Source organism: Polypterus senegalus, chromosome 5 (genome assembly GCF_016835505.1).
Source record: "Polypterus senegalus isolate Bchr_013 chromosome 5, ASM1683550v1, whole genome shotgun sequence".
In the NCBI taxonomy this organism is placed as follows: Eukaryota; Metazoa; Chordata; class Cladistia; order Polypteriformes; family Polypteridae; genus Polypterus; species Polypterus senegalus.
Genome location: NC_053158.1, coordinates 177851993 through 177879143, shown reverse-complemented (window position 1 = coordinate 177879143; position 27151 = coordinate 177851993). Strand labels below are relative to the sequence as shown.

The 27151-nt window shown below is 37.0% G+C and overlaps 1 protein-coding gene across 1 annotated transcript in view; it reads left to right on the top strand.

The window, feature by feature from the left end:
- pth1r (parathyroid hormone 1 receptor) overlaps nucleotides 1–27151 on the top strand; it is a 460775-nt gene that overhangs the window by 417888 nt on the left and 15736 nt on the right. The window contains exons 9-12 of the mRNA XM_039753666.1: nucleotides 15820–15886; nucleotides 22349–22443; nucleotides 25517–25658; nucleotides 25780–25821. Of these exons, the coding sequence (XP_039609600.1) occupies nucleotides 15820–15886; nucleotides 22349–22443; nucleotides 25517–25658; nucleotides 25780–25821 (346 nt within the window). The remainder of the gene's footprint in view (nucleotides 1–15819; nucleotides 15887–22348; nucleotides 22444–25516; nucleotides 25659–25779; nucleotides 25822–27151) is intronic.

Below are 27151 nucleotides of genomic sequence, written 5' to 3'. Positions count from 1 at the left end.
TTGTAAAGATGTGGGACTTATATTTTAGACAAAAGTCAAGAAGAAAAGGAAGAAAAATAAGAAAGGTTTAGAAAAAAAGTACTGAGTGAAAGTCTTCCATTTATTTAGTTATGCTGGAGATATGGCAGGGTTTGTTTGGGTATTACTAAAATAATGATGTGTTAGAAGACATGCTTCAGATGTTGTTTTTGGCACATTAGGTATTAGAAAGAGCTTCACTTTTGCATTATCAGAACCTAAGGAAATACATTAAATTTAATTTCATTTGGATTCATTCAATAAAAGATTTATTTTCATCACGGTTCCGATAACCCTGTTTAAGGCCAGTGTTTAATCCACTTCTTGCAGTGTAATATTGATGGGGATTTTTTTTAGTTCACATGATTTTAAACAGTATAAAAAGTGTTTCTGCAGCATACAGATAACAGTAAAAGCAGTCAAAGTAGCAGAAAAGTAACAAGTAAATATACGCAAGGCATAACATTCAGGTGCATTCATAGACTTTGTTAGCTGGACTGAAAGCTGGAGCATTTTAAAATGTTCTTGTCACATCATCAGAGTTTGTAATCACAATTTTTGTTTATTACATATTTTGTAATAAGTAATTCATATTCAATAGTAGCAGTGATAATAGAATGTGTAAGTACTGTGTATATATAATGTTTTTACTACCATTTTATAACATTTCTTGCGGCTAAAGTTGCTTTCACAGATAGCAAATTTCAGCCAGAGTGATAAAAAGATTTATGCGCTGTTGTTAGTTGTTCTGTTTAAAGAGTCTGTGGCTAAGTCATAGGAATTTCTTAAACACAAGATCTTTTAAATAAGTACTCGATGGAAATTTAAAATCTGTGCTGAAGCCTCAAGATAAAATTGCTGGCTACATCTGAACATGATAGATAGCAGATCATTTTGGTATTTACCAATACATTCCAGCATCAGAGAAATATTTAGTCATTATTATCTTTAGATTATACAGCCAAGTGGTCGTTTTTATTGCAGTCAAAATACCAAGTACAGTAGAACCTCGGTTCACGACTATAATTCGTTCCAAAACTCTGGTCGTAAACCAATTTGGTCGTGAACTGAAGCAATTTCCCCCATAGGACTGTATGTAAATACAATTAATCCATTCCAGACCATACGAACTGTATGTAAATATATATATTTTTTAAGTTTTTAAGCACAAATATAGTTTATTAAACCATAGAATGCACAGCGTAATAGTAAACTAAATGGAAAAACATTGAGTAACACTGAGAAAACCTTGAACAACAGAGAAAACTAACACTGCAATAGTTCACGCTATAGCACTACCAACCGCTGGCTAAAAGCACTTTTTTAAATGAGTTTTAAGCACAGGAAAAAAAATAAACATTTGGAAAACTCCGTAATTTAATAAACCACCAAGAAAAATAACATTGCAACAATGCACCCTATGAACCAATCGCTGGAAACAGAAGTGAAACTAAAATCAAGCCCAGTGCATTCTTTAACTGCCTTCCTACCTTAATGCGTCCAGCTCTCTCTTGCGCTGCCTCTGTGTGTGTGTGTGTGTGTGTGTGTCGTGCTGTCTCTCGCGCTGCCTGTGTGTCTGCATCTGTCTGTCTCTCTCGCGCTGCCTGTGTGTGTGTGTGTGTGTCAGGCTCGCTCTCTCTCTTGCTCGCTGCACAGGAAATGCACAGGGAGAAATTGAATATGTACAAACCGAAAGAGAAACTGGCTTGTTTGTATACCGAGTGTGTGGTCGTGGACCGAGGCAAAAGTTTGGCGAACTTTTTGGTTGTAAACCGAGTTGTAAGTGTACCGAGACGTTCATTCCACTGTACATGTTTATTCTTTGTAGCATAAAGTGTCACTGAGCATTTTTTTTTATAAATTTCTACATAAGTTGCTTTTATTTTTTAATTTACTGAACATGAACATCATTTCACTTGCCCACTTCAGTTTCAAGGAGCAGAAAAAAAGTGCATTGCTGTGAGTGAAGTTCACACAAGACACCTCACAGGCACAGAAGCTCGACTATTAGCATAACACGAGTCCTGCCCCTAGTTTTATTTTGGCAAAATTGTACCTTCTTGTTTTTTATTGTTCTGGTTAACTTTAAATCATTATTTCTTATGTTTTTATGTAATTTCTGTTAGGTTTCTTTGTTATTTTGTGTTGTACTGGATCATTAAAATGTTCCATCATTCTTTGTGTTTTGTGTATGTGGAACCCCAGGAGAAAGGACCACCCTGGCATCACTGCTGCTTAGTCCTCCCTTTGCCTTTGTAGTGAGGGTCTCGACAGTGGTTCATTGAGTTTGTGGAGTTTATTAGGGTTAGGATTAGGGTAGGGGATAATAGCATTACTGTTAGGGCATTGGCACTCCGGGAAAACCAAATTTAATTAAATTAAATCCCCTTAAAAAATTAAAAATAAACCCAAAATAAATTAAATAGTAAAAAATAAAAACAGAGAAAAACATTTTTTAAAAGGAAAACAATCAACCTCTCATTTAATCCATCCAGATGATATGTTTCCAATGCTGTTATCCAATCATTCTATTTTTTATATGTGATGTTTTGGACCAATTCGTATTTTTCTCTACTCCGAACATAATTGATTGGTGGGTTTGATCAGGGAAATGTTGATAGAGGAATGCCTGCTTGGTTTGATTTTCAATGAAACGTAAATGTTGTACAAATCTACCTTTTAAGGAATTTTTTGTTTCACCTATGTAAATTTTACCACAGTTTTTACACTGAATTGCATATAGAGAAATTTCAATTCTGGTAGTTTTATTTTGTATTATTTTTTTGTTAAGGAAGGGAATAACCCAAACCATTCTATTAGTTTTTTTCTTGATGGTGCAAGAAGCATACACCAACAAAACCTTTAAGTTTGAATTCTTCCTGTTCGCTATAGTTAATTTGTAGTCATGTAATGGTGGAAATGTTAGTTGAAAATTTCTGAAATTTTGCTGTAAGATCCTGACTGAATTTTGTGCTAATTCTGAAAATGTAAAAACTATGGGAAGTTTATTTTGTTGTGTTATGTTAAGTGAATTGACTAGAGAAATTAACCCAGGTGAATTTTGTAAATTGTCATCCCCTGTCTGTTCCCTCATGGCTCTCTCCCTAGCTATTAATTTTTCCCGTCTCCTCACCATTTATAACTGAATTCCATACCCATCCCAATTCCCTTCCGAAAGCCCTGTTCCAATTTGAAATTTAAAGTAAAAATGAATCCAGTCATGTTTTACCAAGATTTATTAATCTTTATTTTTTGGAAAAATTAAATTACAATGTAAATCATCATTCCCCCAGTCCGGGAAACCCTCTAACCCAACAAACCAATGTGAGTCCCACTTAATATTGGGTAAACTGAAAGGATAATTCTGAACATTAAATCTATCGGAATATTGTTTACATTTAGAATCGATTAATAATGTCAAATCATAAATTAATTTAGGGGATAAATTAAAGATTAGGGCACAAATTAGGCAAACCAGGAGGGGAAATTTTAAGATTAGAGGTGGGGAAGGGCAGCTCAGCTTTAGGAAATTGATTAACATTAGGGCTAGGGTTAGGATTAGGCTGAAACAACAGATAACCATTAATATTAGGGGTGAGGAGGGGCAGATCATTTTTAGAAAATTGATTAACATCAGGAATAGGGTTAAGATTAGGCAAAAAAATTGAAAAATTGTTATGGTTAGGGGTGAGGAGGGGTTGTTCATCTTTAAGATGGTAGTTAGGTAGATAAAAGGGGTCCTTCTCAAATTTAGAACTAGGGCTGGGTTGAAAATCAGTAAATTCTTGTTGACAATTACATTCTGGGAGAGTCAGATTACAACATTGACAATCCTGATCTATATGAGAATTTGGATGAAATTGAAAAGGGTCAAATTTATATTCCTTATAATTTGGACTGAGCAAAATACCATTATTTTATGGCCCCAATCAAGCCTCAAATAGAAAATGAGTAATTTAAACTGTTAGGTGAAATTTGTTAGGGGTAGGGTTAGGGTTATAGTAATTTCCCTTAGGAATTGATATGGTGTATCTAATGTAATATTGCATTCTTTAAAATTTTCTTGTTTATTTGATTATTGCATCAGCTCTTAAATTGCTGGATTTTGATTGTGTTTTAAGGCTTATTTGCCTTGCATTGCCTTTTAATCAAATACTTTTTGTGCTTTTTCATTCTATTTTTGATGTTTTCTAATTTTTGTCCATTAATTCTCACTTTGTAAAGAATATTGGTTTCGATACACTTTACAAACCAGAGGTGTGTGTATACATGCAGTCTCCATAGACAAAATTTAACCAAAGGTTGTAAGACATGAATACAAAAACATTTAATCTCATCGCAATTCTAAGCTAGTATCTTTACATATAACAGGTGAATGTGGTACAGTATGTAGAATTCTTTCCAAGGAATTTCTGCCCAAAATGCACTGCTTATAGGTATTAGTTTAGAGAGATATACTGTATTGTCAGATTAGTGCACAATCATTTTAAGCACTTAGTAGTAGGATTTAAACCTTCTGTTTTCCATACCAATTAGCTGCATTTGAGCACACTTTAATAACATCTCACCAATCACTGTACCTGGAAGGCTATGGACGTCTGAAAAGACAGGCTCAGTTGGTGGTGGCCAGCACAGTACTATTTATACCAGTGATAAGTGAATTCTTTCTCTTTACATACAATAGCAAGCGTGGGGAGAAAATAGTGAAGAGAATTTGGTTTTAGATTGTGATGCACTATGTATTCAGCCTGCATTAATTCTGTCTGGAACATACTGTAAGTTTACGTTACATCAGAATCATGGCATTGAAGAGAACAGACCGCTGGGAATGCTTGTACTTTGCAGAGTTTCTGTTGTGCATTTTGGGCATAGCTTTATTTATTTCTGTTTCTTAGCTGATATTTTAGTTGCTCCATAATGTGCTTGTGATTGCTCTTATTGTGATTAGCACTGTGTGAAATAAAGGTTGATTGATGTATTTAAAGGTTGAATGTTTTTATTTAAGACGACGTTTGAACCTTTTGAACATCATATAATTCTAATGGACTCACACTGAGACAATCTGCATTTGTTTCTTTCTGATTAATGGTAGTACCTTACTGTTTTTGGATTTTGTACATGGCAGGGATTTTTATTTACTGTATTTTATCACACTCGCAGTCCACTGTGCTTAAATCTTACCTTTTTCTTCTTCTTGTTTGGCTTTGGTAGCCTGCCTGTGCATCTAGTGAATTCAGGCATACAACTAAATTGCTCTCTAGATAATGTAGTTGGCTCACATCAGACTTCCAGTTGCTGCAAAGATATTTTTCACTGTGATTAGATTTTCAGTCTAACCTTTAAAGCTTGCATTTCATCTTATTGAAAAGTATTTTTAAGGTAGTCACTTTAGTAGATGTTTTATACAATAAATCCTTAGTACTAGGGTGTTGTACTGTGTTAGCCATTATGAATGTAGAGAAAAGTCAAGCAAAATGACACTTTTTCTTGGCTATTGCAATATGAATGCTTTTGAGGCAACTCGGGCCCCTTCTTCAGGCAAGATGTAATATAGAAACTGGAGTTCCCTGTGTTTATATACACACTAGGACAAGAAACAACAATGGTAAATCTTTAAATGAAAAGTCTTAAATGTAAAAAATTAATAGATTCATTCAGGCTAAGATTAATTTACCAAAAGAGAGAAGAACAATGTATGGTTAAGATCTTTGGATAAGATAACTGTCCAACAAAGTCCTTTGAAGTCTGTGATGAGTTTTTTAAAAACAATATGGGTCTGTAGACAGGTTATCTGTGTCAGTCTGAGAGATGCAAACAATCCTCATATCTCGCCATAAAACTCTTGTCTTTATTCAAGCCATTTGAGTTTAACTTCCCAAACTTTGCCTTTCACAGAGCACAACATCACAATCCACTTTAAAAGTCAAATGAGGAAAAATCAAATTAACAAGATAAAATATTGTACATGATCATTCCCAGTGTGATAAAATTAGTCCAAACATGGGATTACCATAGAAGTATAAGCTGGCATTCCAGACAGAAGAATAAAAGACACTAAAGAAGGTGCAAGTGCAGGTAGTAATAAATGGCAATTACATTTGCAGAAAAACATAAAAATGGATAAGTAGCAGTTTAATTTAGGTAAAGCTTCGTGAAAAAGACCTAGGGATAGAGTATGAGAGAAAACAGGCAAAATGCTAAATGAGGATTTGTAAAGACATGCATGGCAAGACTTTGGAAAACTGAGAAGTCTTAAGTCAAGTGCTCTCAGGTGTCTGGCAGGTACTGTAAGTGAGAGGCAGCCAGAATAATGACAGCTGGCATGGCATTACACCCCTTTCTCCCTTAAGGCTGTTAGCATTAGTACTCAGTTTTGTTCCTTATTTGATTTGACCATCTCTCCAGAATGCCAGAAGCCTGAAAGAACAGTTGAATGCCCCCTCAGGGCAGCAAGATCCTTAGGATGAATTATTAAACACTCTGTATCAAAGAAAACACAAAACCAGAAAGACACCTAAAATAACTAAGAAGAACTTACATACTGTATCTGTCAGTTTACAGTGACTGGCAGGTCTGCTTAAAGACAAGAATGGAAGCAGCCATTTAAATCTGATTTATAAGAGGCTAAGTTTGGATATCTACTGTATATATCCAACATCTGTCTATCGGTCTGTATGTCTGTCCGCTTTTCATGAGAAAACTACTAACAGATTTAGATCGGGTTTTTTTCTCTCATTTGCTTGAGCATTCCGGTTGATATTGCGACTTATCTCTTCACGCTAAGTATCACAGTTCACTAGTGGTACCGACTTATTTGCACAAATCTGAGAGAGAGGCTGTGGGCCAAGGGCTCTTGGGGGGCCAGCCTCCTTTCGAGTCGGTCTACCTCACGCCACATGTTGGAGCGTACCATGCCTGCTCTTAGCTAGCGATACCTATTTGTTTGACAGACATTATCATCTAGAGATTGTTTAGGAGTAATGTCTGACATTTTTGAGAGAGATCAATCAGAGCTAGGTGTGTTTTAGAGGGTAGCTGCTCATTGCCAGAGATATCACGGCCACATGCTTTTCTCCCCACACTCTCCTGTAAGAGGTGAACATGATCAGATACAGTGTCAACATTTGACGTTGGAGTGTACCTATCTTATGCTTGGCCAGAATTACATTTTTTTTTTCTTGAATTTTAAAGTTTGTCCTGTTTCACAACTATGTGGGTGAAGCCACGGAAGACAGCTAGTAGTGAATAAAGTGATAAAGTAAGAGAAGTACAGAAGATGTACTGCACAGAAGCAGCAAAAATAAGGATACTGTAAGAAAAGAACATGTACAAAATGATGTCACATAATAAAGTAGCACAAGCATAGATATACTGTAGTTACATACTGCAGTATGTACGTTTGTAGCAAGATTCATATGAAGATCCAGAATAGTGGAACCAGTGCCTGTCTGAGTGTGAGCCTCGAGATACAGTAGACCCAAAGAGCATTTGAGATTGCAGGAGGCATTAGCCTTCAGGTGTTTGATGAGCATTTGCTGTTAACTTGTATATTATGATGTCAATATACACGGCTCAAAAAAGGGAAAAACTTATTTTTATTCCACCAGACATCAAATTCAATCCCAGACATAATTGAAGAATGATCTTTGTTCTGAAAATGTTCATACAAAATAGTTTTTAAAATCTCCTTTATCAGCATGATATCAATGCTCTAAAAATAAGTTTTACCATTATCTCCTATATATAAAAGACTACACTGTTTACACTGGATATCATAAATCCAGTCTGAAGTATCTAGTTGAAAATTCTGATAAATTGGTAATTCTATTTTAAACGCTTTATTCCTAACCATTTTTTATGTGCAAAATGAATTTTCCATGCTGTTTTATTGTATTTTTAATGATTTTGAAATGCACTTTGCATGGACTAATACATCCCTAAGGTTTTTGTTCTGCTTATATGCCACCATTGGACAAACGTTTTTTTTTTATTTGAGTAAGTTTAGAATCAATATAAATAATTCTAAACATCTGAAAATGTGCACACAACTGGGATTTTATTCTGTTCTCATTAGATACTGTATACCCAAACCCAATGATGAGTTTGCATAATCTGTACAAAGGGGAAATGATCTGACCTCCTTATCACCCTGTCCTATAATTCTATAACTATTCAATTGTACCTTCCATTAAAGTTTAAATTCCCATCTTTCAGTCAGATTAAGATCAGGGTTAGGTGTGGTCAGTCCATCCCCTACAAAATGATTAAGCTGGGGCTGTAATACCCTACTAATATTAAGGTAAGGGTTCGGTCTGGACAGTACATCCCCTACAAAGTTATTAACTTTAGGCTCTGACATACAGGAAGTCAGTGTTGTTAGTTATGTTTGCTCCGTGTCAGAGGTTTAACTATTGAATTTAGAATTTGTGAAAGATAGTTTTCACAAAGGTGAAAACATACCATGAGTATACATGCTAAATACATCATAATTCCATTTTCAAAGAAAATATTTATAACTGTAAATAAAATGATCTGCTATGGAGTGACTTCAATTTGTGTTATTAGGTAATGAAGTAGCTTGTAATATGTTATTTTAACTTATGTTTAGTACACTTTGTTGGAAGTTGTACATTTTTTCACACTTTATTTATGGACGTTTGGAGAATTCAAATTTACTTTCATTTTCTGAATATGATTGTTTAAACTTTATTATTTTAGTGTATTATGTTTTCAAAATCCATTGACGCCATCTTGGTTTTTAATGTTGGTTGTTAAGACATTACTCACCGTTGCTACAGGGTGCATGCCTTGTGTTCTCATCAGTACAATGATATTTAAGCCAGCACCACCCATTGTTCCTTGTTCCTTGTTTAGATACTCTCAAAATACAAAAAAAAACCTTTTGTTATTGATTTTGATTGTTTTCCCAGTGTAATTTTCAGTATCAACTTTCAGATCTTACATAGGTGTAGCTGTATATTTAATAGTCTTTTTATCTGGTCCACTCTTTCCAACTACTCGTTCTCACTTTGCGGAAATATTATTTGATATAAAAGATTTGTTAATATTATTGTTAAATATGTGAAATCAAATATTGCTTGTAAAAATAGTGTCATGTTTTTATCTGTTTTTTCCCCACATTTCTCAATTTTCATTGTGTTGTCATGATATAATATTTATTTTTACTTTATTATTTTATTTATTTATTTTTCATTTGCAAATCAAACATAATGATGATGTCATTCTTCTGCCATCTTAGATTCTGGTTGCTATGATTTATATGTTGATATTCAACATGGCTATACATGCATGTGACATGATGACAGACATCTCATTTGACTTAACCCGTCATTCTTAACTTTAGTTATAAAAAAGTCAAGGCTTTTGCAAAAGTAAATTACTTTAATTTATCAGTTCATTGCAGTTCAGCTTCTGGATTTAATCCTCATCTTTCTAGTTTGTTATGGGCATTTTGGTTATGACACCTTTAGCGGCATCCTGGAGTAACAGCCTTGCTTAGGCATTGACTTGTTTATTTAATACCTTTTAAAGAACCTGACCTAATGAAATACTATAAAGTTATGAATTTAATTAATTTAGGAAAGGGAAGACATAAGTGATTATTTTTAGTTTTTAATATGGCATTTTGTGCATTTAGTATTCAGACAAAAATATTGTCAGGCTGCTGGAGTTCATCTTGGAAAAATATGCCAAAATATGCACCCAATAATGACACCAGGTCACCTAGGAGCACAACTGTGAGCTATAAACCACAGACAGAAAGAGTACGTGGAAAGTCCAATGAAAAGGCCTGTCATGCAGAATGTGAATGGAAAATTACTGTAACTGCTTTGAAGATGAAATATAAACCGCTGTTGTAAATTACTCTGCCCAAAATCATTATAGTGTTATATTCTAACATTTCTTCTGCGCTCTACACTTTGCTCTTTTATTAGTGCACTAGCAAAATACCCGCGCTTCGCAGCGGAGAAGTAGTGTGTTAAAGAAGCAATGAAAAAGAAAAGGAAACATTTTGAAAATAACGTAACATGATTGTCAATGTAATTGTTTTGTCACTGTTGTGAGTGATGAGTGTTGTTGTCATATATATATATTTACACACACACACATAAACATATATATATACATATCTATACATATACACATATATACATACATATATTTATCTACATATATACACATACATATACATACACACACATATATACACACAAATACATATATATATATACATACACACACACATATATAAACATATATATACATATACATACATATCTACATATATACACACACAGCTATTTCGTATCAGTGCAATACGCTGCTTGTTAAAATGGATAACTCCCGCTCTTACGTGCTAGTCTGCGTGGATATTATGAACTATCGTATTTGTTCAAGTTCTATTTAAATTTTAAATAGAAGGAATTTTTATTTAGTCGACAGAAATATCTTTGGTAGGAATGGTAAAAACAGACAGGAATATTATTCCTGAATAAATCAACTCAAACCTTAAACAACTTATAATATTTTGCTCTCCATAAAAATATATCCTGTCTAAATTATACAAGTTAGAAATAAAGTAAACGTTAAAAGAACAAACATTCAAATTTCTTTACTCTTATGTAATTTTATATAAAAAATAAACTTAGATTTTAAATATCCCAAAAGATTTTGCTCTCCATAAAAATATATCCTGTCAAAATTATACAAATTCAAATATGAACATGCTGCATAACAAAACCTGGAAATATAAATAAAATGTGTTCCTTTCAGCAATAACAAATCAAATCATTCAGTTGTCTTTGCTCATATGTCATTTTAGAGCTGGACGCCTGGCATCTTTTTGGCACAAGTTCGTTTATGTTTGGTGTGAGGTTCTGTGTTGTGGAGATTCTCAGGATGGATTGCAGGTGCTCATCAGTGAGGCAACTCCTGTGTGCTGTTTTGTTAGTCTTTATCACTGAGAAGAGCTTCTCACACAGATATGTGCTACCAAACATGCACAAGGTTCGAGCCGCATGTAGACGGACTTTTTTTGTTCTTCAAAGTCACCAAAGCGCCGTGCAAACTCAGTGCGCTCAGTTTATCAGCAAAGTGCGATTTGGGAACACCGTAGTGACGACTTGGTTTAACATTACTTGGCAACAGGGAAAGAGGGGAAAGTTGCACTGGTGCATTTGTGTCTCCCATAAAAGCAGCTTCACTTGAAATCACTTTGTGATTGTGCACGGGTAAAACGTCCGCTGAAGTGTCAGATTCTTATTTAATTATTCTGCTTTCTGTATCTTCTGCATTGCATTCAGGTTACCCTGATGTTTTGTGTCATAGTGCCGTCTTAGATTAAATTCTGTAATTACAGCCACATTAGCTCCACAAATGAGACACACGGGTTCAGTAAACATATACTCAGCCTCCCATCGCTTTTTAAAGGCTCTATTTTCAGAATGAACTTTTCTCTCCAGCATCGCGTGAGCTAGCTTCGCAATAACTTGCAGCATCATAAGCTAGACTTGATTAACGCGGTAAGTGTTCGCAAGGCAGCTGAAGCGCTGCATTATGGGATCTGTAGTTTATTGTGTTACCAGCGCTTCATATACCTGGGCCATTAATAACAATAATACAGTATATAAAATGATCTCGGGCGGATATAATTACATGCCGGGCGGATGTGGCCCGTGGCCCTTGAGTTTGACAAATATGGACTAAATAGAACTTGAAAAGATATATTTTTGAAATGTGATCGCGCAATTCAGATAGAGTTGACGCGCACTACAGCCTGCATCCTCCCTCGCTCTTACTTTTTACCGTTCATCTAATGAATACACTGAGTATGGCTTTACCAAAACAATCATTGATGGCGAATAAAGTATCCATTATTCGAGTATGTAGATCGGATATATATATACATATATATATACCAGCGTATCGCAGCGAGAAGTAGTGTGTTAAAAAGCTAGAAAAAGAAAAGGGAACATTTTAAAAATAACGTAACATGACTGTCAATATACAGTATTTGTTTTGTGAGTGTTACTGAGTGTTGCTGTCATCAAGGATTTGATTATCATTATTTCTTTCAATCAGGCTCGTATTTGTAGGATGTGTTGTGTTCAAGTTACATTCCGTGTTTGTCAATCGTTGTAAAGATGACAGGTTTCATTCATCGATTCGTTTCTTACTGCATCAATAAACAGCTCGTCTTCTTCTTTATCTGAGACCTGACACACTGCATGCACGGGTTTTTTTACACTGTCTTCCTTTAGCGGGACATTGACTTTTTCCACCGTGTGCTTTGTTTCCGCAGTAGCTGGATTTATGAATATGCTTATCAGACGCTTCATATTTTTGCTGCCTTTTCAATTGTGTAATTCGGTTTTTGTTCAGCACTCTTTGGAACTGTTGCCTTTTATCTCTGCACTCGTCAGTTCACGTGAGCCGCTCGGTGTACATGCAACGAAGGTTCCCAGCTGTGCTGGTGCCATCTCATGCTATGTCCGTGGCTGTATTTAATGTTACCTTAGTCCTGGCACTTAAAACTTCTCTCGCAGTTTCGCTGAGTTTGTGCCAAACACCACCCTGACCATCTCATCTTCCTCTCCATAAACACAGTCCTTCACCCGTGAATATTTAGTGGCAGTTTGCTATTGGATTGCCGCTGATGGACGGCCTTATATGGGCAGGCACTAAATTACAAACGCCAGCGGCAGCCTGTCTATGAACTTAATTTAAAGTGTAGGTTTACATCGTGCTTTGTTTCCGAAGTAGCAGAACTCATGAATATGGTTGTATATGTCACTCGCTCGCTTCTTATTGTTTCGCTGCCTTCTCAATTATATAATGCATGTTTTCTTCAGCGCTTTTTGGAGGTCTTCCTGGTTTTCTATGTACTGCGTGATTACGTGGGAGGCGTGATGATGTCACACGACACTCCGCCCCCACGGCGTTCAAGCTCATCTCCATTACAGTAAATGGAGAAAAACTGCTTCCAGTTATGACCATTACGCGTAGAATTTCGATATAAAACCTGCCCAACTTTTGTAAGGAAGCTGTAAGGAATGAACCTGCCAAATTTCAGCCTTCCACCCACACGGGAAGTTGGAGAATTAGTGATGAGTCAGTGAGTGAGTGAGTGAGTGAGTGAGTGAGTGAGGGCTTTGCCTTTTATTAGTATAGATTTGTAATCACCCTTTAAATGAGTTAAATGACACTAAACAGTACAAATGCATTTGCATGAAATGATCAAATTTGCAGAAATGACTAAATATCATTGAGGACTAAGTATAATCTAAGCTAGTAGTACACATACATATAGCAAATTTGTACAATAACACTAAGAATCACAATTCGGAATTATTCTTTTTAATTTGAATCATGTGAGAGGTTCTGTTGGATTAGCTGACAGTGCCGGGGGCAAATTGAGATAAGGGTTTATAAATTAGTATAGAAGAGAGCATGCATTTGTGAAAAGAATCTGGCCCCGGCAGTGCTGAATTGGATTTAGCGGGCTTGAGAACGTTATGGTGTGCTGCCAAAAAAGTAGAATGGAAAAATAGTAAACACTAGGGGCTGGAGTGCAAACCCTGAAAAATTACAATATCTATGGTAACACCTAGACCTTGCCAGCTTACACTAAGTGAGCAAATTATTAAAATGCCTGTGGACCTGCTTATCCATACAATTATCTAATGAGCAAATCATGTGACAGCAACTCAATGTATAAAATCATGCAGGTAAAAGTCAGTTATTATTCATATTCAACACTAGAATGGAAAGAAAATGTCATCCCAGCGATTTCAACTGTGACATGGTTTTTGGTGCCAGATGAGCTGGTTTTAGTATTTCTGTAAAAGATTATCTCCTGGGATTTTCACACAGAACATTCAGAGTAAACTCTAGAGACTGGTGCAAAAAAGAAAACACCCAGTGTGGATGAAGAGGTCAGAAGAGAATGGGCAGACTGGTTCAGGTTGACAGAAAGATTACAGTAACTCAGATAAGCACTCTGTACAACTGTGGTGAACAGAAAAGTATCTTAGAATTTACAACACATTGAACCTTGAGACAGGTAAACTACTGTACAACAGCAGAAGACAACCTTGGATTCTGCTTCTATCAACCGAGAATAGAAAGCTGAGGCTGCAGTGGGCACAGACTCACCAAAACTGGTCAGCTGAAGACTGGAAAAATAGAGCCTGGTGTGATAAATCTGGATATCTGCTGAGGCACCCATATTGAAGGGTAAGAACTGCTGACTGTGGTATGAAAGAATGCACCCAAACTGCCTTACGTGAACAGTCCTGGTTGGTGGTGGTACTGTATAGGTGTGTCATAAACATCTTCTTGGCACACTTTGGGCCTGTTAATAACAATCAGTCATCATTTGAATGCCAAGGGCTATGTGAGTATTGTTGCTGACCATGAGCATCCCCTCAAGGCCACAATTAACCTATCTTTTAATGGCTACTTCCAGTATGATAATGCACCATGATGTCAAAAAGCAAAAGTCATCTTAAGCTGGTTTCATGAGCATGACAGCAAGTTTAGTATTCCTCAGTGGTCTTACATGTCACCGGATCAGAATCCAATAAAACACCTTTGGGAGCGGGAGATTTGCAGCAAGATTGTACAGTTGATAAATTGTGTAATGCAATCATGTCAACATTGACCAGAATCTCGGAGTAATGCTTCCATGTCACCAAGAATTGAGGCAGTTTTGAGTGCAAATGAAGGTCTCAACCCAATATTAAGATGAGAGGCAATGCTGGCTAGAGACCACCAAAAATCAAAAATTATGATGACCAGACCATTTTTATAGTAAGCTACACCCAGATCTCTGCATTTAATGTTGGGAAAGAAAGCTGTCACTACTTCCAGTAGTTAATTTTTGTATTTCTGTAAATCTTCTGTTGTTAACCTTCTTTTTATTGAAATCACATTGAATTAAATGGTTTTATTTGCCAGTTTAAGCTACAGTGGAGTGGTGTATTATATTGAGGTGTACAGTACTATAGGGTGTGACAGGGGCTTGGCGTACTTACCCAGCCGGGATGCCCCTGCACACTATATTCAGGGGGAGCAGCCATGGACATTGCAATACCTCCCCCCTGAATGCTAGTTGGCCACCTCCCTGGGGTAAAACAGTGCCTCAGGTTCCCGCAGGGCATCCTGGGAATTGGACTTGGGTACAGCCCTGTTGGGTCCCGCAGGTACCGCCAGGGGGAACTGTATTTGGGACTCCTGAGCCTCTGTGGGCAACCAATTCATCATACCCGGAAGTGAAACCGGAAATCGGGGATCAAGCACCTGGAGCACTTCTGGGTGAACTATAAAGGGAGCCAGTGACCACCACTTAGGGGCCAGAGTTGGGTGGAGGAGGACACGGTTGCTAGGAAGTAATGGTGGTGCCAAAGAAGAATAAATAATTGTGTTTATTGTGTACTTGGGACTGTGTTGTGTCTGTGGGTTCGGGGAAGGCGTAGCCCACCGATGAAGAAAATAAAAGTTAATTTAATTTTACACGTGCCTCTCGTGTCTATTCTGTGTCGGGTGGGGAGCTATATAGCGCTTGTCTTACAAGGGTAATATTCAACAAACGTTGCTTTTATAAAATGCACAGTCACAAAATGTAGCTGACTGAAATACTAAGTTACCCATATTATTTATTACCCTCTGTGCCTTTCTGTAAGAGTTTGAAGCTTTAACAATTATATTCATTAGTAATTTTGATTTTATTTTCCTTCATGATTAACTATGTAATAGTAAGTCAGTGTTTTGTCTCTACAGGTGCTGGGACCTCAGTGCTGGCAACCTTAAGTGGATTTTCCAGGTCCCAATTTTGGCAGCAATTGTGGTATGTAAATAACAGAGATTTCATTTTGAGAGTCTGTCAGTTGTCCTGTGATATGGCTGTGGTACTGTATGTGTCACAATATTGAATGAAAAAATAACTGATGTGGGATGTGCTTAAAGGCAGCACAAAGGAATTAGGAGAAATGTTCTTTAATTTCAGTGTGATCAACCTGTATTCTACATTTTAAAAACATAATTGGCTAAACAATTTCCTTGTTTCTTAGTACTTATATTATTAGTAGCAGTCGTACTATAATATTGTCATGTGTACAGAGCACAGCTAAGTTCGATCTTGCAGATTTGATTAACATGCAACATGACATCACTCTCAAGTTCCCTGATGATCAAGAATGTATTAAAATACATAACTTCATTTTATTTAACAGACAACATGAATTAGTTTATCTGTTGTACCCCCATATTTCCATAAACAAGGTCACTATTTGTTTTTCCTCTTAGCATTTTACCATGCAAAAAAATAAATTATTGGTAAAGGATTCACAGCGCTAAGTACTGAAAGGTGTAACATTAAATTAAAGTAAGGGACGGTGGGAAGCAGAAAATTTCCTGGCAGAAAGCCAAGAAAAATGGGTTCCAGAAGCAAAAAGGTCTTTCTCAGTTCCCTAATATTTATTCTTCACATCTCGGCTCAGACCTCTGTTTTATTTCAGTGAACAAATAACATTGTTTCTTTTAAACCTCTTCTATGGACACACTTACTCAAGTTCTATTACCTTTTATATTCTGTTAAAGTAGTGTTTCTCCTCAGACACCGCAGGTAGTTGTTCCAGCCGATTTCATTATCTAAGCTTAACTCAGGTCTTTGACTTACTTTTCATTTAAATGAATTATTTTCCTTAATTCTCATTGTATGAATATAGATGGTGGCATATAATTTTCTTATAGAAGAGTGGATTCTTCATATTCAGGATATGCCCTGTGACCCTGAATGGTGTGAATCAGGTTTGCAAATGGATCGAGTGTAAATGAATGGGCCCAGAAGATGAACAGCTGAATTAACATATTGTTAGAGATTTCAGTTCATAAGAATCTACTTTCTGATTTTTTTTTCTTCTTCATTTTAGTGTACCTTTTTTAAGAGTTTGTTAATTTGAATTTAAAGCAAATGACTATGTTATTTCTTTGTCTTACCCAGGGTTACAAAGAGTTGTAGTTTGTAATGACACCATTAGGTCGAAAGGGGTAACGAGTCCTTGATTTGATGTCTCTCCGTTACAGGACTGGCTCAAGCTCACTCACAATCCTATAAACCAGGCCACTTTACAGTCAACTAACTAACATAAAAGAAGCGGAACACATCATTCCATCATGTCATATCTTTCAAAGTATTCCTGTTTTTGAAAGTGGCACAGATGGGTCATGAAATTCTATGTTTATTAGAAACTTTGCTAAAAAAATCTGCCCAATTTTCTTCACCTTCCACCTATTTCTATTCGAGAAGAGATATTAATCAGTCTTGAAGACTCAGACAGCATTTCTATAATATATAAAACCACTTTAAAGTCCCTTCCTTTTAAAGATCCCAGAGTACAGTGGGAAAAGGATCTCTTACTCAAAATTTCAGAAAAGAAGTAGAAGGCAGCCATGCACAGAATTCACTCTAGCTCCATATGCGCAAAGCATAGACTTATTCAACTTAACATTTTTTATTGAGCACATCTGTCTCAAACTCTGTTTGGCACCATAAATAAAATGAGACAGGAACTTCAGCCTGCAGCTAAAGTCATTTTAGTATGCAAGCAATTCGCCACACTAGTGTTTAGATCTGGCAGTGCCATGCTGATGGTGTATGCGCCCAAAAAGAAGAAGCCATTGATTTCAGTCTATAGCACCCGGTGTAAAGTTTTGCTACCTGTAAAAAATATCACTGAAGGGGTGTAAGCAGACACAAATGCTGGTGAATCATGTCTGCTTGGTATCTAGTTGCCACTTGAATTTTTTGTTATTCAGTTTCATTCTTGAATAAAAGCTCACTTGTTTTGTTATACCTTCGCGAACATGTTTATTTTATATTTCAGTAACCACTTGAATGAGATTAAATCTGTCTCTGCCTCTCCCGGGCATGAACACACACATTCATACATGAAAACATCACTATTCGAAAACGCTATGCCATTTGAACATGACTTGTTATTTAAACATTTTTTTTACTTATGTTATATAATTGAATAAAAGCGCACGTTTATTTGATACTTGGACTAAAGTCTTCACACATTATACACTTCATGTCATTATTAGTATAACATGGAAAAAGTTTCTGCTTTAGGTATGTGTTCAGCATTTCTTGCCTTGCATTTATTTCCTTTCATCCTACACTTACCCAGATCTTTGTAGACAAGGAAAACACATGAAATGCATGTATTCCAAATAACAATATACTATATTATTTACCCTATACATCTCCAGGCACCTCACACGCAGATAAGGAGCCTTGGCTTGAGCAGGGAGAACTTTTTACCCACAAGCTGAGCTCTGTCAAGGTGGGGGATGGGACAGCAGGCTGCTTGCTGCTTGTGTTGATCGACACATTTACAAAACAAAAGACGCTGATGGAGAGGTGCGAAGGGATTTAAGCTGGGCTGGGATTACGAGTTTTTTTCATAGACTTCAGGGATTCTAGTGTTAAGTAAAGATCTCTGCACAAACAACCTCACGTTATCACATACATTTTGTAACAGATTGTATTTGAATATCATACAATGAGGGAGGTATGAAAAATGCTTAGAAGATGAAAAACATCACTTTACTTCTTTCAGAAGCTTACATGTAAAAACTGAGCAGTCAAACAACAACTGTGTTAGTAGTATTTTCTAATATAAAAATAAATTAGCAACTAAAGACATAAATGCTGTGCAAATGCTCTTCAGTAAGATGAATGGTAGCATCTGCCTCAAATGCAGTCTGGTCCAAAAAAGGACAAGGGAATTGTTTTGGCTGGCAGAAAGGTTCAACACATGTGACAAGAAGAGTCAGAGGTTAAAAAAATTATTCAAATTTTAAAAATTAAGACGATTTTTAAGAGCTCTCCATTCTAAACCAAGAAACTCCCCAGGTGTATCTATCGGTCAAGAGCAAACTAAATATAGTCAAAACAACCAGCTGAAAAGATGTAGTTGATATTTCTGGCACTGCAGGTCATTTTATCGACCACTTCATAATTGGACTGTCATACACATTAATTTCTTGCCAATGGCATTTAGGCTTGTGAATGATGTTTTATAATACTCAGTCCAGGGGGCCAGCAGTGCCACAACACTGTTGTCCAAGCATGATTCTGTTCCAGGGGCTGGTAACCAGCTGTCCTGCATTTGATGAAAGTGTGTAATATTTGAGCAATTTGCTTCTTACCATACAAACTCTGTTGATGAAGGCAGTGTGACGATCCGGGTTGCCTCCCTGCTCCCTGATTGCTTCCAGGAGCCTCTTAAACCCAGAACCATCAAAGGTTGTAAAATGAGTTGAGAACACACACAGTCAGCAAGGGGTTGGTGCAAAGGGTTCAGTGCTTTTATTAAAAAGTGTTCCAAAGTGCAGTGTAAGTTCTTCAAAACTGTCCATAAATAATTAATCCGTAAAATCCAAATGTGTCGAGTGGAGGTTAAAATATTCCCTAAATATATTTCATAAAAACGAGGTTTAAATCAAGTTCAAACATCCTGCTTTGGTGCTTATTTCTAAAACTGATTTCTTCTCGGCTTACCTGTAATGGATTCCTTTTATGGATTCCATGAGGAGATGTCCTCCAGCAGGCACAGACAACCCTTAATCCACCTCAGGTCTCTGTTACCAGTTCATCCACAGAGCATTGTGCTGAGCTTTGCTCCTTGCTCCCTGCATGCCGCAGTCTGTTGGGCCTCCTGGAGCACATGGTCGCTCCTGCCCCAAAATGTTCAGCAGGAGCAGCCCCTCTGCCTCCATCTTGAGCATCTGTCCCTGTACTCCTGTCCTGGGACTCACTTTTCTATCATCCTGCTATGACGTGCAGGTTGGCTCCTGGCTTCCTCTTCATTTTTGGGAACTTCTTGAACCCAACACTGTCAGTACCATAACTGAGATGAGCATGGCTGATGAGGACAAAACACACATGAAGCAAGAGGATGTTGTAAAAGTGATCAGTGCTTTATTAAAAAAACAATAATGAGTCCAAAACGAGTGTTCAAAAAGGGCATAGCTCAGAAAATAGTTCAATAAATAATCCCATAAAAACAAAAGGTGAAGTGGAAGTTAAAATAATCCCAATAAATATTAATTAAAACGAGTTGAAAGTCAACTGGTTGAAAACTGTCTTTACTATAAAAACCTGGTGCTTTCTCCCTCACTGGTGGCTCCTCTTCTTATCCCATATGTGCCTTGCAGTAGAGAAGCTATAGCCTGACTCCCTCTCCGGACCTAGGCTTGGGACCCCAATGGCCATGACGCTCGCATCTCCTCCCAAGCCTCCTTGACCCCCACTGCTTTCCTGGTCTACCACGCCAAGTCATTCCTTTCAATGCAGATCGATCTGCCTTCCCAAGTTGCTCAGCCAGAGCGATCACTCCTTCTGCCCCCCAGGCATCAGTCTCTCATGCCGCTCAAGGGGCTCTCCTTCTCAGCTGCCTGCCTTCTCTTTGTCAAGCCTGCTCCTTTCTGCTTGCTCGCACTGGCTCCTTCCACCACCTGCCTTTTTCTTTCTTTCTCCCTTTACCCTCCGTCTTACTTTTTCACAATTCATGATTCTCCCCTCTCCCACTCGCGCTTCTCTATTAAATTAGGGATGTGGCACAGCTGGGCAATCACCAGTTATCAGCATCAATTAGGATCACGGGCAATCCTACACCTGTGCACTAATTGCAGGGCCATCATGCACAGGAACTGCTCCTGCCATGCTACCACACCCCTCACACAAACACTAAGATGTGAATGCAATTATTTATTAAAAACGGCAAACACCCAAGGACCTCACTTTACCACACCTGCATCCTCTCTCACATCACACCGGTCCATCCCATTCCTGCCCTTTACTCCTCTCCTTTCCTTTAACCTCCATGTCTTCCTTTTCTTTATTTGTTTGTCTGCCCTCATCTTTGCCATGCATGCCCCCTATATACTGCCCAAGTGGGTTCAGGTGCTGTCCTCCACCTACTCTGAGGTATGAATGAGGCACCTGACTGACCTACTCACATTTGCATGTGAATGCACGATCATCCAAGTACCCCAATCAACCCCAGAGCAGTGCCTACATGCGCACATCCACACCCATTCGGAGCCTGCATGCACCAGGACCTGATTATTTATTTAAAAATCATGCTTTGCCATGAACTTCTTATCACAGGCCGCATTGCAAGATGCACATTTGAAGAAGCAGATGATTAGCATCAGAACCAGATATAACATCAACCTTCTTAAGTCACCATAAGGATCCCGTACACTGATGTGCAGAAGAAGGCAAAGCTCATGAAAATGGCAATCGAGGCCTTGGCAAAGAAATGGACCAGAACATACCCTAACAGCAGGAACCACCAAACAAAAAAACTGATGATATTTCAAAGCATTTATAAATAATTCTTATAAACCCAGTTACCAGTTAATATAAAACTCAAGGCTTTCAAAGATGGGAGGAAAACAGGAGTGCATGGAGAAAAATCCAGGCAGAAACAGTGGACAACTCCCATATGAACTAATGCAGGGCAAGTTTAGATTTGTTACTTATCCCCAAAAAATAGTGATCCACTCATACATAGCGGGAGTTTACAAAGTTCACAATGACTGTGAGCTGAATCTACTGTAGGTCTGTAGTGTGGTCTGGCAGAAGCTTACCATTGTGCCACAGTGTTACCTTCTCAGGAAACAAAATGTCAGATTAAATGTGGAGCTCAGTTAAAGGCAGGAAAAATTGCTTGCTGATGTCTTAGAACTAAAACCAACAGTCATGGAGCATCCAAGGGTTAATTAGGAGAACCGCTGCTCTTGACGAGTTTGTCTTTGATGATTCATGCCCTTGACTTTGCCTCATACTCAAAGTCGGTATATCCACAACTGTAATAGTGAGCTACATGAGGTAAGAGCAGAAATAACAGCTTGTCACATATCACCCCAGGTGATCAGACATGCTTCTCCTGATATAACACGTACAACAGAGTCCTGGAAAAGCAGAAGTAACTGATTCATGTCCATTTACAGAGTAAGCATCCTTTACATATTTAATTGAACTTACTGTTCATTACAAGAATATTTCTAAAGGTCAGAATTTCAGTCCCATGACTTTGAATTCACATTTTTGAACGCTGAGCCATAGGCCTTGTCTTAAAATGAAATGTAAGTAGGAGGCAGCATGGTGTGTTTTTTAATTAATAATATGATATTATTATTTTGATCATATCGCTTTATGAGAAGGTTTGCTGTTCTTTTAACTGTTTCGTTGCAGGTCTTCAAGCTAAACTATTTGTTTTCTGTCATCTTTTAGGTCAACTTTATACTGTTTATAAATATAATTAGAGTCTTAGCTACAAAATTAAGAGAGACAAATGCAGGAAGATGTGATGCAAGACAGCAATATAGGTATGTGCATAATATTTAATACACCAAGAATGTAATGTAGAGTAATTAAGTATTAATATTATTTTATTGTTAATTATTAAACATTATAAATCATTTCTTTGTAATGTGAGAGCTATCACAATGTGCTGACTAAAAGAGAAAAATGAAAGTCAGAAAAAAATAATGTATTTTTTCTTAATGGATGGCGCACCCAAAGATAGCCCCCAAATCTGCCATCTTTTATAAAGTCTGCAGGTTTGTACTGTGAGCATTTTAAACGTTGTTTTGTTTTTCAATTTGTGGAGCCTGTGAATTCTCTATTTCAAAGTATAGGGTGGTCCAGATCTAATTATGCAATTTTCATTACGCTATAACTTATTAAGTTTATGACATAGAAAATCACCCAAAAAATCCCGGACCATCAAGAACTGTGCGAACTGACGACATGAAGAATCGACTTTGTGCCAAAGTGGAATCGTCCCCGCATAAATCAAAGTCATCCAGACAATCTGGATCTGCATAATTAGATCTGGACCACCCTGTATACACAGAGATGAGAATTTAATAATAACAAAGAGACGTCAGCTTTATGACATTAGGTGATGACCACTTTGGAATTCACAGCTTACCACCAGTAAATAGCAGGAGACTCAGAAAGGTTTGGAGATGGCCAACCCGTATACTGAAAAATGTAGCAAAAAAAACCAAAAACAGTTACAACCAAGTTCAAAACAGAACTGGATATAGATGGAAACGTAGAGGCATTTAACGTATATGCTCGTGTTTAACTTCTCCCACAGATAAGTCAGGGCTTGATTTTACCATACAATTTCCGGTATTTTACAATGTCAGTCGTATAGGTCAAATGTGGAAAACTCACGCTATTGGTCCAAAAGATTATGATATGCTAACGCCCACCTGAGAGAGTAACCACGGAGCACACTGCCTTTTTTTACATTGTATTGTGCCTACGTGACCACACAGTAATACCCGAACTATTCTGAAGCAACATTTGCACCGATTTGTGTTTTTGTATCTCACACCCTCATACACCTTTAGCGTAAGAGCATCCCTTATCTATGAAGGAGCGTTCGATCAGAAGAAAATTTGAAGTTGGTTTTAAATTAAAAGTCGTTGAAGTGGCAAAAGAAATTGGTAACTGCACTGCTGCAAAAAAATTCAATGTGTCTGAGAAACTGATGCGAGATTGGAGGAGGCAAGAAGATGTAAAAAAAAAAAAAAATTAAGTGTCATATTTTTGAATGGGTGTATAAGTTGGGGTCTGATTTTGTGATCAGTTTTTTAGGTTTCAAGACCCGATTTATATGCGAGTATATACAGTATATGGCGGAGACAGTAAAGGGATGGTCCAGGGTGGTCTGGAAGAGGAAGAGATATCTTCGTTAGGAGGGTTCTGAAGATGTCATCAGGAAAGGACGAAAGTGATGTCATCAGAGGGAGGGTTGTTGGTGATGTCACTGTATGGCTAGGTCTTCTGGTGGTCAGATGACAGTGGCAACCCTACTGAGAAACATTATTTGAGCCTACCAACCTTTTCCCAAGCACACGTGTGTGGCACACCACAACACATCAAACTGCCTTAAGTAGTCCACCACATCAGCAGGTGTATGTGGCCAGGAGATCTTCTTAACAAATGCTCGATGTATGACTGGAAGTATAAAATAAAGCCAATTTAGAAATAAGTATTTATTAATTTATTTTCTGAAATCTTCAAGTAAAATAAAATGTGTCAGGGAATCAGAGCATGAGGCAGGAGTCAACCCTAAAAGGAATGCCATTCCATCATAAGTCACACTCACAAATACCATGCAAATTCACACTTTCCATCAACCTAACCTGTCCATCTTTGAAATGTGAGAGGAAACCAAAATACCCAAAGAAGATCCAAGAGGACATAAGGAAATGATGAAAACTCCATGCAGACAATGGCCAGGCCAGTGTGTTAACCCAAAATACTGTGCCAACATATAACTTTACAATTAATTAATTTGTTAGCAGGACTGTTTTGCTTTATTGCTTATCCTGATGTCAACTGGCCATATTTTAGGCTATGTCCACACTACCTCACTTTCATTTACAAATGGTGTTTTTGAACAAAAACTAACACCATCCATACTAGCATTTTCATATTATTTAGAAAAGTATCAGCAGAAAAAAAACCATGAAGGGATGGTGATGTCACCAGCCATGGGGTTTATTGCAAAACTGTGGAAACCAGTCAATTATTTGCCTTTTATTTATGCAATCATTACAGCAGTACAAAACACAATTTAGATGCATACAGACAAGCAACACAATAAGCACCATGGAAAGCAACTCCTTTGTGTCCACAGATTTGAAATATGGTTTTCTTCCATAAAGGGTGACCAATCAGGGAACAAAACATTGTGATAAGCAGGCTCCAATCAGAGAAGGGCCAGGGAATAAGCACAAACCAATCAGAATTTGATTAGAATCAACATTTTCAAACCTCTGCATTTCAAACCATCCACACTGCGTAGGTGAGCCTGTGTTTTCAGAAGAATATGGCTTTAGGGAGCTTTTTGAAAAAAATCAATTTTCAGTGGTTAAAAAAATCAGGGTAGTGAGGATGAAAGGCAAAGATGTCTGCATTGAAAAAAAAAAGCAAAGTTTATGTAGTTTGTTATAACAGACTTTATACTGTCATGATTTGTTTAGTTTAATCAAAATGATAAGCGATTTGTTTTTCTGTGTGTTTTATAGTTCATGTCTGTTAATGTGTAAGCTTTAGAAATTTATTGTTGATGCGTTTTACTCTACTTGTAAATTGTACAAGCATTCAGAGCCTTAACTCAATTAATATACAAAACACGAATTGAATGGAATTGCATGGGAGATATTAAAGTGTGCTTGGAATGTACAGTAAGAGCTCATAGACTTTAAAACTGACACAATGTACATTTAAAAATGACAAAACAGTATAATTACAACTGAAAGACAGTTTCAAAGTGTACTGCAGAACAGATGATTCTTTAGCCTTTATTGTAATGTTGAAGTTGACATCAAGACATTAAAAACAAATAAAAATCAATATTGTGTGTCTCCTTAACAGGAAGCTGCTAAAGTCCACACTGGTCCTCATGCCTCTGTTTGGAGTCCATTACATTGTTTTTATGGCAATGCCATACACTGAGGTTTCAGGGATTTTGTGGCAGATTCAGATGCACTATGAGATGTTGTTCAACTCCTTCCAGGTAGGACTACATTTTTCAGGAAAAAGACTTCTAATTTGTCATATAATAACTGTCAATAACTGGTTATGTCTTTTAACTACTGTAACTGCGCTGATGTTGATCTCTTTTTTTCTTTATTTAGGGATTTTTTGTTGCCATAATTTATTGCTTTTGCAATGGAGAAGTAAGTACTACTTTCATAGTTTTTTCTTTTTTCTGGCAAAACATTTTTCACATAATTGTATAACTGCAGTGATAGGATTGGTGTAATTTTTCTCTTAATAATATACAGCAATTAGTTAATTAAAGTAACATTTGACAGTGTTCCATTTCAGGTTTAGTGGAGTCACAGTTTATGATGACAGCAAGGGGTGCAAAGCCAAAAAGCCTTTAATACGGGTTAGTGGTAAACTGCAAGTCTGCCCTGGCACACTGACAACTGGAAAATGTAGTGGGTTTTTTTTCAAAGTCTTCCATTATGCTTGGTAATTTTCAACAGTTTTGCAGAATTTGTGTGTATTTTCTTTGACATTTCAGAGCTGCATCAATCTTTTAGAGCATTGTTTCCTCTCCTCTATACTTGATTTATATATTTTTGCCAAAGAAGAGCTCTTCACTACTGAATAATATCCTAATGCATTTCAAGAAGACATTTACTTGTTAAAGCAGTTACCCTTATAGCTCAAAGTGTTAAATTCAATACTAACTAAAATTATGAACAGATTCCGTATAATGTTACATTTAAAAAAGGTTACGTTCCCAATTTCATATAGTAGCTTGTGGTCGAAATGCAGAAGCATCATCTAAGTGAATTGAATTTAACAGATTGCAACTGCAGACCATTTACTGGTTTTAGCAATAGGTCAGGAAAATTTTATGAGAAGAGACCAGGAAAAGAAGAGATGAGAACAGAAAAAAAGCAAATGGTCAAAACCAAAGATCAAAGAGATAAATGACAGCATCAGCAACGCCAACCCAAAAGTCAAAGTCTAAGTTCAGAGCAAGCATCAAGGACAAGAAAAAGCTTGTAGGTTTCAAATAAAGAATCTAATCTCAGATAATGCAAGGCTTTGTGTGGTAACCTTTATTCTATCACCGTCACAAAGCCCCCCGATGCCTTGTGGGAAGAATTCTCATGACAGCAGAAAAGGCACTAACCTCAATATAGTGGTGCCTTGAAGTAAAATGTCCTCAAAAAAGACAGGGGAAAGTTGTAAACTTCCAAATAAAAAATCTGAATAAAAGACTGACACCCCAAAATGAATCTCTAAGTCAGAAAACCCCAGAAAAATGTATAAATTACTTTTATACCTTCAGGAAAGCCTTAGAGAAATGAAATGCAAACAGTCCTCAGTACCTATGATGTCACTCATGCCACGCTCACTTGAGGATATGATTCTTGACATGCCATTTCCCTGGTTTTTCTTGCATGTGCTAATAAAAATGAAAAACTCAGTAAAGAAATAAGTCATGACAATTGACAGCGTATCGACCAAGGGATAACAAATGCAGTA